The 20425-nt window shown below is 38.1% G+C and overlaps 1 protein-coding gene across 3 annotated transcripts in view; it reads right to left on the bottom strand.

Annotated features, from left to right (window-relative positions):
• Positions 1–20425, bottom strand: part of ESRP1 (epithelial splicing regulatory protein 1) — an 85233-nt gene that overhangs the window by 35731 nt on the left and 29077 nt on the right. For 2 of the 3 annotated variants that reach the window (XM_044658199.1, XM_044658201.1), the window contains exons 5-10: positions 14881–14979; positions 14683–14737; positions 7076–7186; positions 6587–6719; positions 6438–6480; positions 4498–4799 (exon numbers count right to left, since the gene is read on the bottom strand). In XM_044658199.1, the coding sequence (XP_044514134.1) occupies positions 4498–4799; positions 6438–6480; positions 6587–6719; positions 7076–7186; positions 14683–14737; positions 14881–14979 (743 nt within the window). The remainder of the gene's footprint in view (positions 1–4497; positions 4800–6437; positions 6481–6586; positions 6720–7075; positions 7187–14682; positions 14738–14880; positions 14980–20425) is intronic. The other variant, XM_044658200.1, reaches the window with a different exon arrangement.

Raw genomic sequence — 20425 nt, 5'->3', positions numbered from 1 at the left:
GAAATAAGTCCTTTTAAAAAAGAAAAGTGCTTTCCTCATAACAACCTCCTGAGGCAGGTAATACAAGTATCATCATGCCAATTATATGGATGAGGAAAGAACTTTCAGACAGGTTAAATGACCTGCCTAAATCACACAGCTGCTAAGAGAGTGAGGCAATATTCATCCCACATCTGACTAAGCCAGCACTGTGGCCATTATGCTTTACAGATTCTCAATGGAATGAAATACAAAATGGAGAAAACATTCCATTTGAAGGCAGAGGCCAGAATGGGACCCCCCCACCCCCACCCCCACCCCATCACAAAACTGTTTCCCATGATTTCCATGCATAGGAGTAATCCCATCTTTGTTTAGTTTTGCACAGTGAGTTGAGGAATTGGAGAGCAGGCATGAATGACTACATTTAATCTTATGCTACATACTAATGGTTCTCAACCTCTGGGAACCACCAAGTCACTACAAAGAGTTTAAATGAATATATAATATGCTTATCAGCCATCATATGTTAAGTAAAGATACTTTCTAGGAGATAAAGAAAATAAAATGTTTTCTTAACCAATTAGCTTAATTAACTTAATGTTTTCAAAGAAGCTGATATTGTGATGCATAAAATACAACTTCATAACTTTTTGTCACCATATTTTTTTTCCTACCAGGAGTGGCAACAATGGCATAAAAGTTAGCCTCAGAGTCAGGAAGACCTGTCTGCTTCCTATTCCATCTCTGATATACACTGAGTGATTCTGGACAAGGCACAGTTACTCTGTGGATAAAGTGATGGGCTTGAAGTCAGGAAGAACCAAGTTCAAATGCAGGCTCACATACTTACTCGCTAGGTGACCCTAGGCAAGCTATTTAACATCTGTCTGCCTCAAAGGTAAAATGGTGATGATAATAATACATTTTAGTTTCCTCAGCTACAAAATGATATCACTTACCTCCTATAGTTGTTGCAAGGATCAAATGAGATAATATATGTAAAATGCTTGGACAGAGTACCTGACTCATAGTAGAGTCTTAATAAATTCTTATATCTTCCCCTTTAAGACCACAAATTATAGTGTTTGCTAATCTGCATGGGTGGAGGTAGTTTGTTCATCAGGAAATATTCCCTAAATCACTGAAGTCTCAGATCTAGGGAAAAAAATTTCTTACAGATACTAATGGAACTATTTCTAAGGGGGGTGTGTTGGGAAGAAATGAGAGGGTCCATGATTTTCCTGTTTAAAAAGAGGTTTTCATGTTCAAAATGGTTGGGAACCACTTTTCCAGAGAGCGTACAGCATGGACTGCTGCCACTGTACTCAAGTAATACTTAATGGTCTGTAACTGGATAATCTATAAGGTAGTTTTGGGTTACCATATACTTATCTGATGCCTAGATAAGGAAATCACAATTTCACCCAGGACCAACACAGATTACAGTGTCTGCAGCCCTGGGACAAAATGTGTATATCTCTTTCCTAAGAGGAATTCCAAAGAGAAATTTCCTAAAATTTCCTAAATTTTCTTAATTACTAATCTACCTCGAGCTCTCTTAAAACAAACATATAAACAAGGCCAGAGTTACATGGTTAGCTAGCTGAAATTAATAAGCAATATCTGATTTTGATAGAAATATAAAAGTGACAAGATGATGCACAAATAATTAAATACATTGATGCTACCATGACTGGTCAGCCTTAGCTCAGGGCAAATACCAAGACTATGTACCTTGGTGGTAGGGCACTGGGGACAGGTAAGAGAATTACTTCCCAATGAAGATTCTCAAAAAGAAAGAAATGTGGTTTAAGTAGTACAGACTGATATCAGGAACTGTCATTTCCCATGAAAGTTCAATGAAAATCTCTAATCCACTGAGGCACTTTAGCCTTCCAGTAATCTCATAGGCAGTAGACATAAGGAATATGACTCTAAAGGAGTAAGGTCAATTTATATGGCTTTCAAGAAATGAGTCTACTTTGAATTTATAGATTATGTGTGGCAATGTATCCCAAAATCCTGGTGTAAGAACTAGAATAATAATACCTGCTATTAACGCTAAACTTTAAGGTCTAAAGAACACTATCCTACATTATTTCATTTGATCTTCCTACTAATCCTATAAAAATAGCTGCTACTGTTATTCTGATTTTGCAGATGGGAAATCTGGCTGAGAGAGGCCAACATGGACATGGCTAGTAAGCTAGTAAGATTTTGAGAAGAGGTTCAATTATAGTTTATCTTGATGCAAGAGTTCAGGCCTTACCCCAAATTAATTAATTAATTAAATCCACCCCCCCCCAACATATATAAATGAATGAATGAATAAATGAATAAAAAAACAAACAAAAAACCCACACTCTTTGTGGTGGCAAAAAATTGGAAAACGAGGGGACGCCCTCCAATTGAGGAATGGCTAAACAAATTGTGGTATCTGATGGTGATGGAATACTATTGTGCTCGAAGGAATAATAAATTGGAGGAATTCCATGTGACCTGGAGTGATCTCCAGGAATTGATGCAGAGTGAAAGGAGAAGAACCTGGAGAACATTGTATACAGAGATGGATACACCGGGGTACAATCGAATGTAATGGACTTCTCTACTAGCAGCAATGGCATGATTCAAGAGATTTATGAGGGACTTATGAGAAAGAACACCATCGACATCCAGAGAAAGAACTGTGGGAACAGAAACACAGAAGAAAAACAACTGCTTGATCACATGGGTTGATGGGGATATGATTGGGGATGTAGACTCTAAATGATCAACCTAGTGCAAATATTAATAATATGGAAATAGGTCTTGATCAATGACACACATAAAATCCAGTGGAATTGCATGTCAGCTATGGGAGGGGAGGGAAAGAACACGAATCTTCTAACTATGGGAAAACACCCCAAATTAATTAATTAAATAAAAATTTCCAGGAAATAAAGACAAATAAATAAATAAGTAAATGGAAAGTTCAGGCCTTTAATGGACACTATGCTATATGCTCCTTCCTTAAAGATCATCTAAGCCACCAACTTCTCATTTTATAGATGAACAAACCGAAGATCAAGTCAGGGAAGGGATTTACTTGGCCAAGGTAACACAAGTACTAAATGTCTAAAGTAGGATTTTATCCCAACCTTTCCTGATTACAAGTCCACTGCTCTCATACCATATAAACAAGTCTTCAGGACTATTGATTTCACATATTAGGTTTTTTTATTCCTAAAGACCTAAGACATTCATTTTAGGGACAAAATAATGATCTGTCATTTATGTCTTTGGGACAAGAAGATGGACAATCTAGAGTGTTTGTAATCTAAGATGTTAGAATCAATGTCTCCAATTACTTTGCTTCACTGGGATTTATTTATAAATCAAGATTTCCATTTCCTCAGCCATTTTCCACAGCACAGAGAATTATCAGAACCAACAAAAGCATGTTGAATACTAAAGTCTCTCATCACAAGCTAAATTACAATAAAACAGAAAAGGAAAAATTCATGTATAGCAAAGTCTTAATGTGTTAGGAGAGTAAGGGAATTGTCATGAGCTATCTCTTTGCAAAATTTTTTTCTTACAACACTATGAGTCACACAATTTATTAAGTGCTAAAAATAAAAAGTGCAATGAAGCTATTGTTTCTGCCCTAAAGGACAAATTACTTAAAAAAAAAATAACAAACATATTTCAAGTATTCTTGTTGAGAGAAAAAGCCAGAAATGCCACATTATAAACACTGCTAGATAATTCACATGATGTGGTGGGGCATACCAATAAAGACTTGTGTTCTAGTGGGATAAAAGATAACATCTAAGAGATATGGGACCAGAAGAGGAAGTGGATCAGGCATATAGCAAGTGCAAGAGACAACCACCAGCCAGACTCCAGGTGATAATCAGGTACTATTAAAAGTTCTAGAAGGGCCCCGGCACTCTTGTCATATTGTCTATGAAAGATAAGAGTTGCTATCTATACCACTGGAAGTGCCTCCATCACATAGATCACAGACCCATTTAAGTAGGACTAGATGTAAATTCATGAATATCATTGTTCAACAGAATTAAGAGATGACAGAAGGACAGAGTGAGTATTTTTCTAGAATCCACAAAATATTAAAAAGACCCAAAGGAAGGCTTCCATCACATTGCATAAATTTCCAGTTGAGGATCACAGTTGCACAAAATGATGTAGATGACAGCTTTATACCCATATTAAGCTTTAAGAAAGTGAATATAGACAATCTTTACAGTGTGTATAGTCTGGTTATATATGTCCTCTCTCCCCAATCAGATATTAGCTCCATGAGGGCAAGATTTGTCATTTAAAAAAGAATTCTGGAGCCTCAGAGCCTTAGAACAATGCCTTGTTCAGAGTAGGCACTTATATATGTTATACTGAATTCTCTAATAAAAAGACTTATCCTTTGGGTTTCAGTGGTCTTTGGGAGAGTGACCACTCCCATCTTATACCCGAAAAAGTATTTAACTCAAAGCAATTCATACTTTTGTCACTCACCTGCTGAACCTCAGCTGCAGTGCTCCTGAAGAGTTCAATGTATCTTTTACCCAGCAAATCTTTGTGCTTCCTCAGTGCATTCTGTGCATATTCCTCACAAGCAAATAGGACAAAAGCATCTCCTGTTGGCCTCCCATCAGGATAAGTGACAAAAAGGATGCCTTCTTTCCCCCCTGTGATAGGGCAATGCTGTCCAAAGAAAGCCAATACTTCTTCTGCTGTGGCAGTGAAAGGGAGTCCTCGCATTCGGACAATGACCTGATTCTCTTTGGACAAAAACTGGGCGACTTCATTGGAAGTACCTAGAGAATCAAGGTACAGAGAGGGGAAGGGTCATCAAATTCACAGAAATGAAAACGGAAACATTTCAGGAAACATCTCACATTCATAGCTATTTCCTAACTTTTTGTGGGATTTTCTGTGGGAAATATCCTGGGATTTTAATTTGTTTCCTCTTAAAAACAAAACAAAAAAACACCTTTCCTCTTTCTGCTTTCTTGGCAGGTTTTCTTTATTCACCAATATAATTCTCCAACTCAGAAAAACCACTTTCAGGAAAAATCTACCATAGCAAGTTACATTTTTCCCTTTGACTCTCTTCTTTGGGGAAAATGCCTGTTAATCAGTTCATAGATCTAGAGCTGGAAGGTCCCTCAAAAGCCATTTAGTTCAACCGCCTCATTTTGAAGTGGGGATGACTTCAGAGCCAAGGAACTGAGGTGACTTTCCCAAGAACACATCCTTCCAGGAGATAGCACCATACCAAGCAGTCTCAGCAGGGATTAAAGGTACCAGTATGAGAATAGGCTATCTTTGCCATATACCTAGAGGGTGAAATTTATAGTCTGGAAGCCAATGGATAAATAAGATCATGGTTCTGTATCTCAAAAGCACTGTAAAATAATAATCCTATTCCCATCCTATCCTCCCATTAGAAAATATGGAAATTCTTTCCTTTATAACACATCAAGCTACAGAAACCCAACTCCAGCCCGCAAGAAGCTATCTGAATGAGACAAGGGAGGTCTATGATGAAGATACTTGAGGGTAATCCTTTGAAACATCTCCACTAGAGATCTAAAAGAGAGCAGTTTTGAGTTTGTTTCAGAGCCCTTTGCCATAGGGGCCCTCATAGTCAACATTCATAGGAATGCCAACTCAGGCCAGGAAGCACATAAGAACCAATTCCTCAAATTTTCACAGAAGCAAGTCTCAGAATTTTGTAAGCATCATGGTGAGTTTCAGGTTTTAAAGCTGTATTAGTAAATATCCTAGGATAATTTGACCTCAGATCTTTTTGACTCCAGACCAGCACCACCAGCTGCACTTCAGTTATAATTGATGTGGATAACAGCTAGACCTGGAGATGGGAGGTCCTGGGTTCAAATTTGGCCCTAGACATTTCGCCACTGGGCCATCCTAGGCAAGTCACTTAACCTCTAATGTCTAGCCCTTAATGCCCTTCTGCCTTAGAATGAATACTTAGGATTGATTCAAAGATGGAAGATAAAGGTTTAAAAAAAAATAAAAATGTTATTTTGGGGGCAGCTGGGTGGCTCAGTAAAGAGAAAACCAAGTCTGGAGAAGGAAGGTCCTAGGTTCAAATCTAGCCTCAGACACTGCCAAGCTGTGTAACCCTGGGCAAGTCACTTAACCTCAAATGTCTAGCCCTTAATGCCCTTCTGCTTTAGAATGAATACATAGGATTCATTCTAAGATAGAAGGTATGAATTTAAAAATATCATACATGCAATTAGAAAAAATAAAATATTGTTTCTTAAAAATAGCATCCCCTTGAGAAATTATATATGAAATTTATATGAAATATCTGAAATCACATTAAAAAGAAAAAATCAGCAATTTAAGACAGTTTTTTTAAAATGTCAACCATTAAAAGTCTCTTTTTACCACTATAACAAGATCACAGAGAAGTAACTTACCACCTGCAATTTTAAGGAAATCTTCACCTGTTGCTTTGTAAACCTAAAGCAAAGATAAGGAAATAACAATCAAATTTTTGGAATGCACCACCACATAGCCCCTTGGCTACAGATCAGGATGGGAAGGGATTTCCATTGCTGAGATGTACCTCAATGTATCGATTTCCCATGTGGTGTTTGTGCCTCTGCAGTGCAAGGTCTCTGTGCTCTTCACTGACAAACCTGACCAGTGCTTCTCCATTTCTCCGACCCTGGGCATTCAAACAAAGTGCAGCACCTCCCCTGTAAGCATTAAAAAGGAATTATGTAAGAGTTAAAAAGGAATATTAAATGATGATGGGAAAAGGAGAAGAAACAATTAAATGGGAGAATGACAAAAAATTGATCCAATTCATTATATCCTATTGGAATAATTTAAAAGTAAAGAATAATGAAAAAGGATTAGCCAGGTGGCATAATGGCTAGACAGCCAGGCCTGGAAATGGGAAGTTCGGTGTTCAAATTTGACCGCAGACACTACCCTACCTGTGTGACCCCAAGCAAGTCACTTAACCCCATTTACTTAGCCCATTTCCTTCTATCTTAAGAGCTGCTACTAAGGCAGAAAGTAAGAGTTTAAAAAAATAAAGAAAACTAACTTGGCAATGTTAAGGCCTTTGAAGAATCTTGCAATATCTTGGTCCGAGGACTGCCAGGGTAAGCCTCTTGCCCTGACTATAGTGTTATCATCGACCAGTTCCATCTTGCTGCTGTGGAACAAGTAAGGACACTTAGATACTTTCAAAACCCACCAATGCCTCCCATCTTCCCCATCCCTCACCCTGAAGACTTTCATGTAACCTGAAAATGTTCAGATATTCCCCTTCAGCAGATTTCTGGTCTTTGTGCTTCCATGATTTAGTTATTTTTGGTTCAGATTTCAGTAGATAGTCACATCACATCATGTGCCCAGTAAGAAAGGCAGGGCTCAATGTTCTCTTGACCTTTGTGAATCCTAGAAACTGCTTGCACATATCTAAGATAGCTAGTTCCTTCTTCCCAATTATCTGTCAGCAAATGAGTCCCATGAAATTTTCTTCCTGGCACTGTACCCACCTACCCTGGAAGAGCTTATATTCTATGGGTAGGAGCTACAATGACTATATAATTTTTTTTTTTAAACCCTTACCTTCCGTCTTGGAGTCAATACTGTGTATTGGCTCCAAGGCAGAAGAATGGTAAGGGTAGGCAATGGGGGTCAAGTGACTTGCCCAGGGTCACACAGCTGGGAAGTGTCTGAGGCCAGATTTGAACCTAGGACCTCCCATCTCTAGGCCTGGCTCTTAATCCACTGAGATACCCAGCTGCCCCCATGACTATATAATTTTAAATGATTTTTTCTACCAGTTTTAGGCTGGGGTGCTCCACAAATAGAACATCAAACTTTAGGAAACTTTTCCAGTTCTTAGCAACATACAGCTATGGTTTTTAAATGAAGTTCTAGTTTGGAGCCCTGAATTGGGGCCATATGCAGAGTTTAGGCATGCCAGTTGGAGGAAAGACTATCTCTTCCTTCCTGAATTAACCTTTTGGTTTGCTGTCCAATTCTCACCTTAGTGGGACCCTGCTCCAGGAATATATGCAGATTAGGGCTATTCTAGGTGGACAAGACCTTTTCCAAATCCTTCTCTACTTCTCAGTGCCTTCTCCAGGACAAGGAAGACACTCCTGGCTTCCTGACCACCAGGTTCTTGCCTGATATAAGGCAGGTCTCCTTGAGTGTCACAGAACATACCACCATCTACCAAGAGACTGAGCTTCATGGGAGGACTTTATCTTTTACCTCCCTCATGAACTTCTTTCTAATAATTGATACTCTGCCTAGATTCACTGCTCCAGGATTAACATAGTCCAATCCTATTATATACACAAACTCCATCCCAGTGATTTCAAACTCCAAGATGTTAATTTATCAATTCTATTCCTCATCCTCAGCCTTACCCCTCTGATAGCAAATGATCCACATCTGTCTATCCCTTTCATAGTGTCTTCTGGAATGTTTGCTAAATAACGAACCAACTTATTTTCATCTAAATCCTGTTTCTTTTTCTTTATGTCCATCTTTGAGACATGGCTTCCTCCTGATGGCATTCTTCTCCAATCGCCTTTTCCTATGCTGGTTACACGTTCCATCACATCACTAGATTTGAATTGGAGGAATCCGACCATTCCTTCTTTTTCTTTTTTTATTTAACCCTTACTTTCCAACTTAGAATCAATCTTGTGTATTGGTTCTAAGGCAGAAGAGTGGTAAGAGCTAGGCAATGGAGATTAAGTGACTTGTCCAGGGTTACACAGCTAGGAAGTATCTGAGACCAGACTTGAACCTAAGCTCTCCTGTCTCTAGGCCTGGCTCTCCATCTACTGAGCTACCTATCTGTCCCATGACTATTCCTTCTAATGCTACTTTTTGACCCTTTCGCAACCACTTTTACTAAGCAACTTCTCTTCCTTTGAGGTTCACGTTATCCAAATTTATCACTTAATTCAGACCTTCTTTCCTCAGTAAGTGCAATGCTTGGATCATAATCATTTTCTCCTTTCTTTCTCCTGTTTTTATTCTAGGAGACTTCAACATAGATACTGATGTCCCCTTAACTACATAGATACTGATGTCCCCTAGAGTTCCCAAAGTTCTCAGGAAGCAAAGAGGCCATCTCAAGGCACCCTCCGAATTTAAGCTGCACTATACGTTGGTTCCCGTTGTCTGACGTAATCACGTCAGAAATCGGAAAACCCATTGGATCACGGGGAATGTAGTCTCAAAGTTCCCACATGTCCACAGGAAGTTTGTAAGATACTTTTAAATGGCACCTCCCTGAATTCCAAACACACATTTCCCCCTGAGATCCGGCAAAAAAAGTGTTGGCCCTTTTTCTTCACTGGATCTGTAAACATAGTCAACTTCTAAATTTCAGGAATTTGGGGGATAAAAGAAATGGGTAAAACTAGCCGCACTGACAAAAAGCCAATTTGGGGGCAGTCCCCTATTGGCATAAGAGTGTACATTCAAAACAAATGCATTCAACTCATTCAACTCCCCACAGTTCAAATCAACTGCACCCAAAGTTCGAATTGATTTTTATGGTCCAGTGAAGGGTCTTGAGGCATCTTCATGGTGCCTTCACCAAACAGGTTCATTGTCAATGCGCTTAGCAAACATTGGTTTTGCTTTCTCTCTCTTCCATTCCCCTCTTATCTCTAACTATTGTAGTTAGAAGACCTTTGTGAGTATAAGATGATTATGTAAAATGATCACTTGGGGTGACTAGGCACCCATTGTGATCATCAGGGGGGATTGTGTAAATGGAATTAGCTCTAGCCCATTCATAGTCAAAACTCTAGCAACCAGAAATAATGTCATCCCCACCTCCCTTAGTGGGGAGGGGAGATGAGTTACCCGCACGTGACAATAAGTAACAAATTGAGAACAAGGGACTGCCCTTTGGGCAGTCCAAATCAGTGTAGAGGCTGCCATTTGTCCACTTGAATTAGAGGTGGACCCCCAGGAAGTGACAAGAGACACTATCTCTTCAAGTATGTGGGTAACTTCCTGTTGGGGCAGTTCCCACTTTGAACTTGGTGACGAAGGATCTCTGCTGAGACCTCAGGCAGCTTCTACTCTGAATTGTCACGTGGGTAAGTTAGGCTGACTTCCTTGGCCTACCTTGGCTTTTTCCAGACTCTCTACCTTAAGTAGGCTTCTTGCCTCTCTGATTGCTAAGGCCTTGTGGCGTGTAATCTAGTTTAATTAGCCTTTTAATCCTCTCTCTCCGTCCAGGCCTCTGCAGGCCCGGACTAGCTTCTCCCTCTCTCTATTTCCCTTGCCTTCTACCCTTCCTAATTGTAAATAAACTACCTTAAACCCGATCCTGACTTGGGTCTATTTTAATTATGGAATCAATCTGAATTATTGATTCCTGGTGGCCACACCTTAAATATATATATCTATATAATACCTAAAATCTCCCTCTTACAAAAGCTATCCAAAGATAGCACTCTTGAGTGCTTGGATATTTTAAATTGGATGTCCCATTGGCATCTCAAACTGAATATGTCCATGGGAGAACTAATTATCTTTCTCCCCAAACATTCTCTTCTTCAAAATCTCTTATTGTTACTGTTGAGGACACAATTACCCTCTCAGTTACCAAAGTCGACAATCTCAGTGTCACCCTTATTTCCATTTTTCAATCACCCTATATATCTAATCCATAACCAAAATTTACTCAATTCTACTTTCACATTTCTCATGTAAATCCCCTACTTTTCACTCATATAGCCACAAACCTAATTCAGGCTCTCATCATTTTTCATCTAGGCTATTTCAATAGTTTCCTGGTTGGTGCCCTTGCTTTGAGTCTCTCCCTACTCCATTTTAACCTCTATTTGGCTGCCAATGTGATTTTTCTAAATGGTCTGATTATGTCAACTTCTGCTCAATAAACTCCAGTGGCTTTTTTATTTCCCACTGAGTTCAAATAACAAGTCCTGTGTGGTTCTACCTCCTCTATTTTCCATCTTTCTTAAACCTTACTCCTCTCCACATGTTCTATGATCTAGTTATATGGCCTTGCTTGCAGTTCCTTTAGAATATGATGCCATCTCCCTTCTCTGAGACTTTACACTGGCCATCCTCCTTGCCCGGAATGTTCTGTGCCCTCAATTCTGCCTCCGGGTTTTCTTCAAGGCTTACTTCAAAGCATACCTGCTGCAGGAGGCTGTTCCTAATTGCTCTGCCTACTATACCTTCTCCTTTCAGATTACCTTCCATTTACTCTGTACATATCATATATATATATATATATATATATATATATACCTAGTTTATTTTCCTGCTGCCTCCCCCATTAGAATGTGAGCCTCTTGAGGGCAGGTGCTGCAATTTCTTTTGCTTTTGTATCCTTAGCTCATAGCACAGTGCCTGGCATATTGTGTTTAATAAGTGCTTCTTAACTGATGTGGGTAATAAAAGCTAAGAATCATTATATACTACCTATCCATTGACAGTGAATAAATAAATATCAGTTTGAATTTTACTGCTGCTAGCTCTAATTCCAAGAGATGTTCAATACTAAAACCGGGGCAAACACCTAAATGTTTCTCATCCCAAGTATATGACAAAGGGGAATGCCCTGCTTTCCTATTATGAGTCACCAGAAAATCATTTATTATATATTTTAGTCATTTTGCATGTTTTATTCCTCACATGCTCACATTTCTCCCAAATCCCAGGACAATGTCCAAATAAATCACCAACTGATATAAGTAACTTACAAAAGAATGAGAACATACATGTTCATGAGTGCTTATAGGATCAAAACAGGAAGTTCATTCCAGAAATTTCTATTTCCTTCAAGTACCTTTGTGACCTCATGCACTGTCTTTCTCTGGTTCATTTTGAATTTACTAATCAAATATCCTTTGCTAGTGATTTGAATACACGTAAGAGAGAAAATATTACCTCTTTACTTTTCAATTCAATACATATGCATTAGGGAGAATACTGTTGTAGGCACTTGGAGATAACAAAAGACAAAAATGAACATCATTTTCATCCGCTAGGGAACTTTTATCTACTGGGAGGATTGAATGTGTACTGTTATTTGCCTACTCAAAAACCCTGAGTGACCACTCTTCTTTAGACATTCATTTAAGGTCTTTTACAAACTGGCTCCCAATTTACCTGTTCTTACATCACACTAGTCCCTCAAATGCACTCTATGCTAAAGCCCTATTGGACTAATTGTTCTCTGATCTTGTCATTAACTCTCCTACCTCTGTGAATTGGAGCAGAACATCCTTCCTGCTTGGAATATAGTGCCATGATATACTTGGACTGATTTAAGACTCTCCCTCCTCTAATCCTCTCCCTTCCAAGTCAGTCTATCAACAAACATTTGTTTAACCACTATGTGATAAGGACTAGTGCCAGGGATACAAAAAAAGACAAGAACAGTCCCTGTCCTAAAGGAGCCTGTATTCTAATCACAAAAGTGATTTTCCTCCTAAAATAATCTGATAGTACTTGGTTTGTATCTTTCTACCTATAACACATTTAACCTTGTAGTATATTTAAGTATAAGGTGCATGCACCAGACGAAATAATTAGGTGTCTAGGTGGCACAGTGGATAGAATGCCAGACCCAGAGTCAGGAAGACTCAGCTTCCGGAGTTCAAATCTAGCCTCAGTCACTAGATGTGTGACCCTATGCACTGAATCCTATTTGCCTCAGTTTCTTCATATGTAAAATGAGCTGGAAAAGAAATGGTAAATCATTCCAGTATCTTTGCCAATAAACCACAAAAGGATAAGACAAGAGTCAGATAAAACTGAAAATGAATGAATGACAACAAAATTATTTCTACACATCTATAGCATATTCTACCCATCCTTTCCCTCTTATGCCCCCCAAACACAACATATTACTGCTTCAAGCTCCAATTAGATTATAAGGTACTCAAAAGAACAATTGCTGTCTTTCATTGTTGTATCATCAGTTCACCATGTCTTGCACAGAATAATCACTTTATAAATATTTGCTGAAGTAAAATCGAATCTATTTATCCACATGAAGGCTTTCCAAGGGGTGGTGAAGCCAAGATGGCAGCTTAGTAGCAGCGAAATCTGAAACTACTCTGACAATCCTTCCAAACCAATCTTTAAAGAACGCCTCAAAATGACAAGAGTCAAAAAACCACATAAAGGCTTTCCAAATATTTGAAGACATGTATATTGTTTCTCCCAAAGTCTTCTCTTTCCCAGGATAATCATCCCTAGGATCCCTATTATTTTTTTTAAGTGGCAAGTTTTCACAAATGACTTTGGATTCACACCTTGGTTACTTTCCCTTGGATGTTCTCTAGTTATCCATATACCTTTTAAAGCCACAACTTTAGAAATGAATAAAATAGTGCAGATGAAATCTACCAGCATGCACCACAACGGTACTCCTACCTTCTACTCTCTAACCAGGGCTGTTCTCTCTCATGGCTTTCTACTAAAACCTAAACAGACCTAGGGGGGAGGTAGGCTGCTTAACCTATGCCACAGTTTCCTACACATAGAATGGGATTAACACTTGCATCACCTAGCTTACAAGGCAAGCATTATGTAAACTGGGAAAGTGGTAGAAAAAATGAGTATTTATGCAATGAAATTACATTTTTGGAACTTGTAAGACTTCCCAACACTAGATATTCGTTAGCTAACAACAGTTATAATATCAGGCAAATAGGTGTCAGAGTAGATAGAGCACCAGGCCTGGAGTTAGAGGAAAGGGGTTCAAATCTGGCCTCAGATACTTCCTAGCTAGGTGACCCTGGGCAAGTTACTTAACCCAATTGCCTAGCACTTGCCCTTGTATCTTAGAATCAATACAAAGACACAAAGTAAGGGTTTTTAAAAAAGCAATCGTTAGAACACCGACATTGTGTTAGTGAAGCCAAAAGTTATTAAAGACTTCAAAGAACTTTTTAACAAGAGCATAAAATAGTGTCTCTTGTTTTACTACTCACAAGTACCTGAAAACAAGGCCATCAAGACACATATAACAGGAGAAATATAATGCAAGGCCAAGTCCTTAAAAAAGATTGTTCTCTGATGTTCTACTGATTAAGATCCTCCAAATATTTTGTTTTGTATCACATTGTAATAACAAATATACTTTTGTAATACTGACTATCTATATGTCTTTTTCTTCTGTTAAGACTATAAGCTCTATGGAGGTAGTACTGTTATGTAGATTCTAAATCTTTTCTAGCAATTAATAGGATGCCTTTGTGCTCTGCATACCAGCAAGAAACTAAGAAATGGTTACTGATATTGGTATAACTTACATAGTACTATTTACTGTCTTGAGGAGGTGGGAAAAGGGAAGGAGGAGAGAGAATCTGAATTGCAAAATGTCAGAAAACAGCTCTCCAAACTGTCTCTACATATAAATGAAAAAACTAAAATTTAATAATAAAAAAATGCTTACTTAATTCAGTTGTCAAGGCATTGACTTAAGGACTATATAGTGGTAGGAACAATATGTTTATTGGCTGGAAAGTAAATCTTCCCCTCTTCAAACACTAAAGCCCCATCAAGTTAGATTTAAGTGAAAAAAACAAACAAACCCTAAAAATCAGAAAGTATTAAAAAAAAACAAAGAAAAAAAACCTTAGGACAAAAAGCTGAGAACAGTATTACTCAGTTACTTACCAAGTTCCACTTTCAAATTTGTAATTCACTCTCTCTGGATCTGAAAACCTGTGATCTACAAGAGATAAATACATACTCCATGATTTTTAGCAAGAATAAGAAAGAAGACAAAGGGCACAAGTTGGGGAAAGAGGTGGGACAGGGCACTAGAGAGATTTATCTTCTGGATATCCAGTGTGTTTCCAAAGATGTGCTTACTGTATGGTTCTGAAATCATTGTTAGAATAACATTTCCCATATCTTCCACTTCAGAGGCTCCATATCTGGAGGTTGGAATACTTTTGTCAAGATGTAAACCTGTGAATTAGAGTTAAGGGAATATTTTTTCTTTTAAAGTTCTTAATTCCTTAATCACTAAGTAAGTCTTGCATTTAGCCTTTAGCTAGGAGAATGAAGCAAGAGGCTAGGTGGAAAGCACACAAGATCAAACAATCCTCTCTGGAGAGCTTAGTCTGGCTCATGTTGTTGTTGTTGTTCAGTTGCCGCAGTCCTTTCTGACTCTTTGTAACCCCATTTGGGGTTTTCTTGGCAAAGATTTTGGAGTGGTTTGCCATTTTCCTTCTCGATCTCCTTTACAGATGAGGAAACAGGCAAATAGGGTTAAGTGACTTTCCTGGATCACACATAGCTATGTCTGAGGCCATATCTGAACTTGGAAAGTTTAGTCTTCCTGACTTCAGGTCTGGCACTCTATCCACTGAACTACCTAGTTGCCCCTATTCCCATGTATATATAAACCCAGAATCTTTTACCACCTTGTCTCACAAATTTCTTCTGGAATATAAAAGAATAAACAAATAGGGAGCTAAAGACACCATAAGGAATAATAAAAATGCCTCTTATAGAGCAGAAGTGAGTTAAGCATTCTAAATTAGAATATTATATTTGGACACCTCAGACATCCAATGAGTCAAGAGAAAAGTCTCCATGATTAAAAACAAAAATAACAAAAAAGAGAAAGGACCTGTTTGTATAAAAATATTTATAGCTGCTCTTTCTGTGGTGGCAAAGAATTGGAAACTAAAGGGATGCCCCCTCCATTGGGGAATGGTCAAACACATTTTGGTATATGATGGTGACAGAATATTACTGGCTGTAAGAAATGATGAACAAAATGATTTCAGAAAGAGCTGGAAAGACCTACATGAACTGATGCAGAGTGGAATAAGCAGAACCAGGGAAAACATTGTACACAGTAACAGCATAATGTGGAATGATCAGTTATGATAGACTAACTATTATCAGCAATACAATGAGCCAGGACAATTCTGAGTGACTTTTGACAAAGAATGTTATCTACCTTACAGAGAAAGAATTGTTGGAGTAAGAAGGCAGATGAAAGCATATGATGTTTCGGTTGTTTGTTTGGGCTTGCGTTTTGGCATTTTGGATTTGTAAAGTTACTCACTTATAAAAATGAACAATATGGAAATATGTTTTGCATGATAATATATGTATAACTCAAACCAAATTGCCTGCCAGCAGCAGGAGGGAAAAGGGAAGGGAGGGAGATAAGTTTGATCATATAACTTAGGAAAACTTGTGTGGAAATTTGTTTTTACATGTAATTGGTAAAATATATATCTAAATATATATAAAAAAGAGAAAAGCCTCCAATGCACAAAGGGGATTGTCTAAGAAGGATTTAGAGTTACCAAGATGACAAGCTTCCTAAAAGTGCATAGAGTTGCAGTCAACATCTATACTAAAATGACAAATCTGGGAGTATTTACTAAAAGTACTTGCAAAGAAAGCAAGGGTAAAGAAAGGACTATTTCATCTTAGAGAGGACAGGAGATGAATACTGAGGTGGGACTGTCCACAATGAAACTAAAACAACAAAAAACTCACACATTCAAATAAATGAATGCTATTCCCTTCCAAATACATTTAAGAGGGGCTGCTAGGTGGGGCTCAGTGGATTGAACACCAGACAAGGAGGCAGAAGGTCCTGGGTTCTAATCTATCCTCCGATACTTCCTAGCTGTGTGATCCTGTGCAAGTCACTTAACCCCAATTGTTCTTAGCCTAACTGCACTTTTGCCTTGGAACTGAAACCTAGTATTAATTCTAAGACAAAAGGTAAGGGGTTTTTAAAAATATATATCCTTAGGAGACAATACATTTTATTCCAATTAGGCTGTCTCTATGTATGTGAGAATATTTTTGTGGAATCTAGGGCATATTCCTTTACTTTACTATGTATTGGCTCCAAGGCAGAAGAGTGGTAAGGGCAGGCAATGGGGGTCAAGTGACTTGCCCAGGGACACACAGCTGGGAAGTGTCTGAAGTCAGATTTGAACCCAGGACCTCCCGTCTCTAGGCCTGGATCTCAATCCACTTAGCTACCCAGCTGGGTGGGCATATTCCTTGAAATACTCTTGATACTGTTTAATCACCATCCTTTAAGGGTGTACACACACACACACACACACACACACACACACAAGCTTATAACAATCACCAACAACAACTGGTGAATAAGATGGATAACTATCAATTTTGGTTGTCCAATCCTTCCTCCATTCCAAAAATAAATGACTATCAAGTAATGAGGTTTGTTTTCATGTGGCAGCGAAACTGGCTTTCAAGGTATCCCAAAGGAATAGGGTCAAACACATAGCCACAGCCACATGCAGCCCACATACTGTCTAGTCTATTTGATGAAATTAAAATGCAACTGGGAAATATTTAACAAAATAAATAAAAATACGATAAAGATAATATTAGTATATGATTTTCTAAGTCAATATGATGAGCCCATAAGAATCCTGCGAAGTAGGAAGTACAACTATCATCTCCATTTTGCATATAAGTAAACTATGTTTCTAGAGAAGGAAATGGCAAACCATTTCTAGTATCTTTGCCAAGACAACCCCAAATAGGTGGCAGCTAGGTGGCTCTGTGCATAGAAAGCCAGACCTGGAGATGGGAGGTCCTAGGTTCAAATCTCCCCTCAAACTTCCTAGTTGTGTGTGACTCTAAGCAAGTTACTGAACCCCAATTGCCTATTCTAGTCCATATTGCTCTTCTGCCTTGGAACCAATGCTTAGTTTCGATTCTAGGATAGAATGAGGGAAGAAAGGAGGGAGGAAGGAAAGAAAACCCCAAATAGGCTCCTGTAGAGTCAGAGAAGACTAAAACAATTGAATAACAACATGTCAGAGAGGTTAACAGACTCACTTCAGATAACACAACTAAGCAGAGAGCAAGGGTTCAAACTGTTTTTCAAATCAATTTAAAATACACGAGTTAGAATCATGTAACCATGGCAAATTTTTCTAAAAAAAAAAAAATAAAATATTTAAATCTGAAAAAAAAAATTCTAGGACCCAATTAGTGGCAGGGGTGAATAAATACTACAGTTTTTTTTCTCCTTACCTATCCATGATTTTTGTATGGCTTAATAGAAAGGGAATAATACAAATACACACACAAAAATAATAAAATAAAATACATGAGTTACATGACAGTTTTCAGACAGGTATACTCCAAAGCTCTGTCCTGTGGATCAAGCTTCTTTATATTCTCTCACCAGATGACTTCATCAGTTCCCATAGATCTAATTATCCTATCTATGCAAGTCTTCTAAATGGAGGCATACAGTCTGCCTCTCTCCTGAGTTCCACTTCTGTATCGCTGGCTACTTAATGGAAATTTCAAGTTGTATGTACTATAGCATGTCAAATTCAGCTTGTTCAAGAACAGAACTCTTTTCTCTAAAACCCATCCTTCTGTCAAACTTCTGTATTTTTGTTGAGGGTCCCCCATCCTTTCGGTCCTCCTAGTTCACAATCTCAGTTATTTATCTTCTTTTTCCCCCTACAATCTTCATATCTTATCAGTTGCAAGTCATATTTCTATTTCTTACATTTCTTATAGCTATGCCCTTCTCTCTACTCACAGAACTACCACCCTTTTTCAAGTCCTTATCATCTTGCTTCTAAGTTCTTGCAATAGTCTATAGTCTCCTGACACCAATTACTTCCAAATTCTTCTCTACAAAGTGGACAAAATGATTAACCTAAAGTACAGGTTTAACCATACCACTCCCCTGTTCACACTTCAGTGGTTCCTTATTACCTGTAGGAGCAAATACAGACTTCTTTCCCTGGCATTTAAATCCATTTACAACCTGCCCCCAACCTACCTTTCCAGCCTTATTATACATTGTTCTTCACATACTCCAAAGTCTAGCCAAAGTGGCTCTCACATAGGACTGAATCTGTGCCTTTGTAGCACATGCTGTCGCTATGACTAGAATGAACTGTCTCCTCACTTTTTTCTCTTAGGATTCTTCATTTCCTTCAAAATACAGTCTATGCTCTTCAAACTAACCCCTTGATGCCTCCCAGGTGTTAATGACTCCTCCTTCAAAAATTATCTTGTACTTCTATATTCTTAGAAATTGTCTACTCCCCAAAAGAATAGAAGCTCCTCGCGGTCAGGAACTACTTTCCTTTTATCCTTGTATCTTCCATACCTGAAATATGGTAGTCACTTAATAAAAGCTAATTGTTTTCTTCCTTGACATTCTTTCGGGTATATTCCCGAGTTACTGTCAGGTGAAAATGGAAATGAAGAATCATATATCACTTGAGTGAATCCAATATTGAAGCTAAGAAGCATTCTAGAATATAATCACATTTTTTGAACATTTTTTTAAACCCTTACCTTCTGTTTCTGTCTTAGTATCATTTCTAAGAAAAGTGGCAAGGGCTAGGGTATTGAGGTTAAGTGGCTTCCCCAGGGTCACATAGGTAGGAAGTATCTGAAGTCAGATTAGAACCCAGGTTCTCTCAACTCCAGGCCTGCTGCTCAATCCATTGTGTTACCTCACTGCCCCTAAATTACTCTTTAACATATTTTTCACATGCCTAACTTGCCTCAAATCATTCCAATTATTCAATTGTTGTGAGATTCAGCTTTTTATTACTTAAAAGAATCATATATTTTTCCAGCAATTGAACAGATAGATTAGTTTTGCTTTCATTTCATAATTATGACGATCATTTCTTAAATTTAAAATTCAATAGACAAAAAAATGTAACTAAGTGTCCAATGTAAGCTAAAAGAAACACACCTTACTCACATCTAATCAGGGGAAATATGATTCTCAACGTATGGAAAATGTTTGGTCCCATATAATTAAAAAATGATCAATCACTTGACATTTATCACTCCTCAGGAAATTTGTGGTCTTCAAAAAGATTTCCATTCAAGTTTATGAAATTTGAGAATGTCATGACAAACTTTATATATATACATATCATTGTTTGTATACAAAGTCCTACTTCCACAGCTCAATCTGGTATAGAGTTAACCAACGAGGATAAGTACAAGCTCTTAAATTCTTTAACCAAAATGGAAACACCTCTACCGGTCTAACAACTACCAGTTTTCTCTATCTCAAGACCAAAGTGATTAAGTAGAGAGGGCCAGAGAGTGCTGAACACTACAAATAACAACTTTTGGTCAAAATGACCAATAAACAGAACAAAATAGTCTTCATTTTTGAATCTTTCCCTTTTGCTTTTGAGGGAGCCGTAAGTTCTAAGAATTAAGTCTTTCAGAGATTCTAGAAATAGATATAAACAGTAACTATCCAACATTCAATCTTTGTCCAGTGAGCTGATATACTTAACTAGAACATTTGTACCAAATCCATGCTGACATTCTTGTGCTCTAATGTTCTCTTTGGAGAAATTAATCAAGAAGCTGGCAGACTTGGTTCATCATACAA

This window comes from Gracilinanus agilis, chromosome 1 (assembly GCF_016433145.1).
Source record: "Gracilinanus agilis isolate LMUSP501 chromosome 1, AgileGrace, whole genome shotgun sequence".
Lineage (NCBI taxonomy): Eukaryota > Metazoa > Chordata > Mammalia > Didelphimorphia > Didelphidae > Gracilinanus > Gracilinanus agilis.
Note: the sequence above shows the minus strand (reverse complement) of the source record. Positions and strands in the feature narration are given on the sequence as shown.